The sequence below is a fragment of the Haplochromis burtoni genome, unplaced genomic scaffold (genome assembly GCF_018398535.1).
Source record: "Haplochromis burtoni strain Fernald_Lab_line unplaced genomic scaffold, NCSU_Asbu1 Contig_62, whole genome shotgun sequence".
Classification (NCBI taxonomy): domain Eukaryota; kingdom Metazoa; phylum Chordata; class Actinopteri; order Cichliformes; family Cichlidae; genus Haplochromis; species Haplochromis burtoni.
The window spans coordinates 126,612-134,177 of record NW_024582423.1 but is presented as its reverse complement, the minus strand read 5'-3'; the positions used below and the strand labels follow the sequence as shown (position 1 = coordinate 134,177).

Below are 7,566 nucleotides of genomic sequence, written 5' to 3'. Positions count from 1 at the left end.
TAGACGTCGCAATGTTGTACGTCACAATTTCCGACGCACGCTGCTAGTTAGATGTTTAGGAGTTAGCGGCTAGCACTGGATACAGCAATTGTTCACATGGCGAACGGATGCAAGGAAGTGCTTTTTACGCGCGGAACTGGACAGGCGAGTAATAATGCAGTATTACGCGGAGGAACATGACTTATATGACGCTTCTATGCTGTCTGTACAGTTGTTTGAGGCGGTGAGCTATATAGCTAAAAGCTAAACCAACGTTGAGTTAGGCTAAGTTAAGATATGAGAAAAGTAATAAAAGAAGTCAAGCCGGAAATACACAATATACCAGATGTGCTTCAATAAACAAAACGTGGCTTTATTGGAATATACCATTGTGGATATGCGTTACAAAAATGCTTTACAAAGTAGTTTTAGGTTGCGTTGCAACAGTTCATAGGAGACAAAGGTGTACTGTACAATAAGCCTAAAATCCTTTGCATCCTGCCTCTGTTTTTGCATGCACTGCTTGTAAGATGCGTCATTATAATTGTGGATTTAAGACAGATTTAAAAATAATAATAATAATTTAGCAACATTTAATGTGTTCGTCTTTTTGTATGCTGTTTATCCTGTTTTCTACGAAAGAAATTGATTAATTATTCATCATAAATTGTTTAAAGTCTTTCTGCTCTTCAGCACACCGTCTTTTACTATTTAGTGAATTATTTTGACACATCAAATAAATATTGGCTGTAAATGTCATCTAGTTTGCAGGTATTATTTATTATTTTTAAATCACGTAATGTTTAGCCATTATTTATTTATACCCATTAAAAATACATGTTTGTATTGTAAAGACTCCAAATTTGTTGTTCTCTTCCAGAGTGATGATTCAGACATCTGGGATGACACCGCACTGATAAAGGCTTATGACAAGGCAGTTGCATCTTTCAAGGTAACTTGGGATTATTGCAGTATGTGTGAATGTTAAATGTTGTTTGCTATTTTAAAGTCTCTTCTTGATTTGCGTGTTAGACTGCCCTTAAGGGTGAAGATGAGCCACAAGTCTCAAAGAAAAACCAACCAGGAAAGAAACGCAAGAACAACAAGAAGAACCAGAGTAGGAAAAGAAACAATGCAGCACCAGAAAAAGAGGTGAGGAACTGGAACTAAAGCTACAGATACATTTGAAGGGGAAAAGGTTTAGAGTTAAATATTTACACATGGTTTACAAAGTTGTCAGAGGTATCAAACTGGAGAGTACATTTTAACATAAGTCAAGTTTAGATTCTGTGTTTCAAATCAGTGGTCGAAATGTGTCTTTCATTTACAGTTTCTACAGTTATGGTTAGAAGTTTAACTACACTTATCACAAGCATGATTGTCATCATAATTTTAAGGATTTTAATGATTTCTTTGAACTGTTCTTTTTACTTTGTGGAGTGATTGCACAGCATACATCCTAAATGGGTTTTAAAATCAAGAATGTGGTGGACAACTCATTTTTGGGAGGTGGATTTTCTCTAATCCACACAGAGTGAAAAGTATAAATGCAGGCTTAAATATATACATACGTTCACTTAAATATTTTAGTAAGTGGTGCTGAAGGTTCAACAATGACTTAGAACTTGGCAAGGCCTATTAACTTGTCATTAGTGATCATGATTGACTAAAACAAATAGTTTCTCTGCCATCATAAATAGGATTTGCATGGCAGCAGTTATTGGATTGACCGGTGCTTGTTACAATAGGAAACTCCAGGCTATTCTATGAAGGTCTAAGAAGGAGATTCGTACATTTATACGAGTTGGGATGGTTTCGGAGCTGTCCCTAAACAACTTCAGATTTTAAGATAATCAGTTTAAACAATTGTAAGCAAGTAACAGTTACTTGGACACGTGACCTCTCATCCAAGGTCTCAAAGAAGACCCAATCTGTCACATTCTCAGATTAGATGAAATGTGTTAGGATGTCCAGGAACAACCCAGGAACTGCTGAGGCTCAAGTCTGCCATGAACTGGAAACTGCTGCAACATCAGTGTCACTGTACACAGTGAAGCAAGTTTTGCATCACTGTGACGTGGAAGGGTGCCAACCAAGAAAGACGCACCTTAACCAAAAGATCTTCAAGCCTGCCTGAAATTTGTAGCAGCCCACATGGACAAGCCAAATGTCTTGTGTAGAAAAGCTTTATGATCAAACAAGACAAAGGTTGAGCTATTTGTCCACAATGACAAGAGGTCTGTTTGGAGCAGTAAAGTTTAAAAAAACTGGGAAAACTGGGTGTTCCAAAAGGACATTGATCCCAAACACACATCAAAACTGGATTTAGAATGGATAAAGCAGGCTAACATTAAGCTTTTGGAATTACCTTCCCAAAGCCCGACCGCACCCCCGTTGAAATTTGTGGACTTTGCTTAAAACCTGGGTTTGTGCAGGAAGCCAACAAATTTAAATGAACTCTAGTAGTTCTGCTGAGAAGAATGATCAAATATTTAACCAGAAATACACCAGAAGCTTGTTGATGGTTACCAAAAGCCATCTGGTGGAGATGCGACTTGCTCAGGGACATTTAACGCGTTATTCGGAGTATATGTATATTTGCCTTATGTATACTTTTGATCCCATAGAAATTTAATTTAAACTTGTGCACCTCTTCTGCACCATGTTACCATGACATTCATGCCCATGATGAGTATTTTTTTCTGACCACAACTGTATCCTGTTGGTAATTCAGAGACATTCAAAAACAGTGTTGTTTACACATGTTTACACTTTCACTTTAATTACAGTTTATGTTGTGTCACAGTGGCAGGTTGGGAATTCATGCAGTGCTTACTGGTCCGAGGATGGCCAGCTCTATGCAGCCACGATCGCCTCCATAGACAAGAAGAGAGGCACTTGTATAGTTGTTTATACAGGCTATGGCAACGAGGAGGAGCAGAATCTTGAAGACCTGCTGTCAGAGTTTTCGGAGGGTGATGAGGAATCAAATACCAAGGTAAACTAGTGCAAATAAATGCATTCACATAACAGCAGCACAATACAAATAACAATTCAGTTATTAGAAAATGGTAGTATTGTTCCCTGACACAATTTGCACATAGTTTTTACCTTCATTATTCACATATGCACATCATGAATGTTAAAATAGCAAAACTAATATTGTGACCAAATCAGGCTTAAATATTTTTTTACCATTTTATCAAATGGTGAGTCATGGAAATCACTGCCGATTAACAGATTGCTTTCTTAGTCTATTAAAACTTAGGACTAAGGATGGATAGATGGGTTAGCGCTTTCTGTTTTTGTCTGGATCATTTCTTACTGCTTCCCAAACAAATTCAGATATATTTATGGATTTCTCTGTATTTGTTCCCAGTGGTGTGAAATTGGGGAGAAAGATCAAAGCAGTATGTCTTTGCTATCCATAGGTGCATGAAGCAGAATCTTCAACGGAGGAGAGTGACAGGTCAGCTACTCCAAACCAGCACAAACAGTCACCTAATAAGGGCCACAAGTCCAATACCCACAAAGAATCACCTCCTATGTGGGCTCCTGGATTTCCTCCAGTACCACCTCCCATGCATGCTTTCAGACAGGTAAGAAGAAAGGCTCTTTAGGGAGCTGATTCATTATTAGTCTGCCAACAAAATTACTTTCATGCTTATTTTTGTTTTTAAATTGTGATTAAATCATTTTCAGGTATTAATTAAATTCCCGATAGGAGGTTGAATGTTTGTTGTATTCAGAAAGAGGAAACGTGAGCAAAGTGTTTATAATCTGAACACTAAAGATAGAATATGAACATTTATTGCAGGACTGGATTGTAATAGGCCCAATTTCTTTATGTGGACCCAACTGTAAAGAGTAGAAAAGAAATAGTGTGTTTTAAAAAATATTGTACATTATCTTAAGCCTTCTTTGAGCCTCTACATGCTGACTGTTCAGTTTAAAAGCATACGTACACTTATTATGGACATGAATTTGTGGCTTTTAGTGCTTTCCAGGAAATGTGGGGACTAATGCTTGTAAAAATGATGGATATTAAAAAGAAAAAAGTTTTAACTAATCTTTGACTTGAAATCAAAAAGCATCAGTTATAAATACAAATCATCAACAAATTTGCTTAAATGTTCCTTTTTGTTTTTTTGTTTGCACCATGATATACATATTTTACCTCTTTTCTTGTGTAACAGGGCAGCCCTTAGCGGCTGGAGTCCTCTTCCTTACACTTGACAAAAGTTAAAATCTTGAATTTATGGTCTTCTGGCACAGCTCTTACTAAGCATATTTCACTTTTTTATATGGTTGTATTCAGCTATTGAATTTTATTTCAAATGCCTTATTTTTACACTGAGCTTTGTGTTTTATCCAACTTTGAGTGTTTGATCATCGTCCTGCAAAACGACACAACTGTTTCCAGGTTTCAAACATCTATCTGATGTTTTGAGCTTATGATGAAGAATTCTGGAAAGTCCTTCTGATTCATTAACTTATATTCAGTGGTGCACATAAGTGGTGCGCAGGTGCGCATTCACTGTCAAAATAAAAAAACGCGCACCAGATAAAAAGTTGCAACGCGCGTTTGCATACATATAAAAAGGCACTGTTTTTGTCCGCTAGAGTGGGATTTTCACAGCATATTCTGCACCACATCTCTGTGCATTCATCGTTTGTTTGAAGCCAGCTCACCTCCTCACCACTTTTCCGGGAATATGTGCTGCTTTTGCGGTTCGGACTCCTTCTGACATTTCTTTGGAGGTGGAGGAACACCAAAGTAATTGCTTAAAGGAGCTTGCTTCTTCGACATCTTTAAGAGTTCTAAACAAATGTCTGTCCTCCTCCAGAAAATCCTATGTACGCAAACGCGTTGCAACTTCTTATCTGGTGCGTGTCTGTTATTTTGCCAGCGAATGCGCACCTGCGGACCACCTATGTGCACCCGTGCTTATATTAATTTAACTGGCAGTAGATCAGCCTCTCAGTATCATGCTGCCACCACCATGCGTAACAATCATGATGAGGTTTAAGTGTCTCAGCTTTTTTTTTTTTTTTAAATGACTTGTGTCAAGATTTTGTGCTTTTTATTCTCATGTGGGAAGCAACAAACTTTATTTGAGCTCGAAAGTTTTGATTTTGGACACCAGCCACTTGGTCCAAAACCTCACTAACTTTGGACTGTGACAATGTTGTTTAAGCAGCTTCTGTTTCATGACAAGCCTGCACTTTGTGATTATCTTTGAATTTGCATTGGTGTAGAAATGCTTACAGTAATCATTCCTGCCTTGTACGATGTTTCGTTGGTATTGATCAATCCAGTTAGTGTTGTTGAACTAACCTTCCTTGGCACAGAAAAGCTACCACTTAGGCAGACACTAACCAAAGCTAAAAGGCCATGCACCTTGCCCTTTTTTTCTAGACCTCTTGCATTAACAGTTGGAGTGGATTTGTTTTTTAATAATCGCTACCACTACCACATCACCTCTATCAGGCTGGTCTCAGCTCCACAGGCTTAACAATGTGCAATCATTTTGCCTCACAGAGCAATTCAAAGATATCAATAAAAGCCTAATATTTCCATGATATTTATGTCCATGTTGAGAAGAAGTTATTTTGAGTAAAAGAATTGGAAGACCTCAGACTGCGCTTACTTCAGTTTAGATAAGTTTCCCTAATGAAAATAGTTTCAAGCCTCTCTCGTTATCTTGGGTACTTTATGTGGTAATGATATTACAAGCTGTTGATTTCCACCTTTGTGTCTTTTGTCTTGCACCAGGGGAGCAGCAAGCGATCTGGTAGTCATGGGCCTGTACCTCCTCCATGGCCTCCCATGATGCCTTTTGGTCCACCGGTGAGTTGGGATCAATTTTTACCCTTAGCAAAGCTAAAGGAGTGTGTTTACTCTACAGCAGGTTAAATGTAGATACAGTTTAGGATATAACATGTTAGGGTCTAACAAATGGCAACGTTAAACACCAACAACTGCATCCTGAACATTCGCTCTGCTGTTGATGCCTCCACCTTAGATGGTTCCTCCACCTCCACCAATGAGCCCTGACATGGTGGATGATGAAGCCTTGGGCAGCATGCTCATCTCCTGGTATATGAGTGGATATCACACAGGATACTATCTGGTACGTGCACAGAGCCCTGCTGGCTTCTTGGGAGGTTATAACATGGATTTGGAGCTTGTACATACCTCACCTTTTGTTATGCTGTAAATAGTAGTCAATTGTTTATGGTAATGTTGATGCTTTGCCTTTTTGGTTAAGTTGCTTTATTTTTCCTTTCAGATTTTTAGGAATATGTAAAAGTCATGGATTCATAAAATGAGTAATATTTTGGGGGTTTTGTGTTTTCGTAGGGGCTGAAACAAGGGCGCAAAGAAGCTTCCAACTGGACAAAACAGCATCACAAATGAAGCCCTGCTTGTTATGTCTGTCTGTTCATATGAAGTAATGGAAGAAAGTTTTGTATTCTTTGTAAATAGATGAAATAAAGACTATGAGAACACAGCGGGTACCTGTTCTTGGATATAGTTACAATTATGCTAGAAAAGACTGTATACATTATTTTTTTTTTGTACAGTGCAATTGCTTAATAAGATCCACTTTATCACTTAAAAAAAAAAAACATATTTTCTAATTGATTTTACAGAATGGCAAAAAAAACCCAAAGGATTACTGGATATTACTTGTGTGTATGCGATGAACTCCGTAGCATATGGTTGTAATGGCAAATATTGTCCAGTAGAAGTCAGACTGGTGTAATGTATTTATAGGAAAATGTGGCATGAATACATCATCAGCTGTTTTTTAAGTCCTGTTCAAAACAACGGCCGCACAAAGGAACATTTTATGCCACCATTAGTTTGTATACTGTACACTTGCCATCCTTAGAACTCAATTCCAACCCAGACTTCAGTCCTGTGTTTAGTCCCTCTGGTGATTTCCACACTGTTAATTCAGAGAGTCTTTCCAATATGTTCCTTGGATACGAGCTCCCCATTTTCCCTGAGGTATTCCCTCATCTGCTGCCCGATATAGAATCACATCCATCATAATCTTTTTCAGCTCGCATCACGAACACGCATATTTCAGGCTGATAGAAGGCACAGTTTCAGCTACAGACAGTATTACAGTGAACTAGTCGTGCAGATAAAGATTGATTAGAGAAAAGTACTGAGACATTAGGACCACAGACAGATACAGACAAATGGAGGGAAAAACCTGTGGAGGCGTCACGGTGTGGATAAATATATATTAACATGCTACAGCCTTAACAATCACCCAATTAACGCCTTTGGAATATTTTGGACCTGTGGGCACTCTCCAACACAATCAACATCAAATGAGGGAATATTTAATAAAAGGCTTATGTTTCGAGGACTGAAGCAGTTCTAATGCAATTTCTCTGCCAATTTTTCTTTTTAATGTCTTTTGTACTTGACAAATTCTTTGGGAGATATTTCCAGTAGGAACACCTAGATTTCAAAACTCCATTTTGCCACAAATTAGGCATATTACTTTCTTGGCTCTAATATTTTGTATAATGACAACTCAGGGTCTGCTCGCGACTTTCTTTCCG

The 7,566-nt window shown here is 38.1% G+C and overlaps 1 protein-coding gene across 1 annotated transcript; it reads left to right on the top strand.

Moving 5' to 3' along the window:
- Positions 1–10: 10 nt before the first annotated feature.
- smn1 (survival of motor neuron 1, telomeric) lies at positions 11–6,532 on the top strand. The gene is made up of 8 exons (XM_005922617.3): positions 11–144; positions 860–931; positions 1,012–1,131; positions 2,786–2,977; positions 3,411–3,578; positions 5,756–5,830; positions 6,006–6,113; positions 6,344–6,532. Exons 1-8 carry the CDS (start codon positions 97–99, stop codon positions 6,398–6,400), a joined length of 840 nt encoding a protein of 279 aa, XP_005922679.1. The 5' UTR covers positions 11–96; the 3' UTR covers positions 6,401–6,532.
- Positions 6,533–7,566: the final 1,034 nt, after the last annotated feature.

Bases quoted from the DNA above. Each gene is read 5' to 3' on its own strand.
- smn1 (XM_005922617.3), top strand. From the start codon at position 97: ATGGCGAACGGATGCAAGGAAGTGCTTTTTACGCGCGGAACTGGACAG. The intron at 2,978-3,410 runs GTAAACTAGTGC...TGCTATCCATAG, and splicing joins ATGAGGAATCAAATACCAAG to GTGCATGAAGCAGAATCTTC. The intron at 5,831-6,005 runs GTGAGTTGGGAT...CCTCCACCTTAG, and splicing joins TGATGCCTTTTGGTCCACCG to ATGGTTCCTCCACCTCCACC.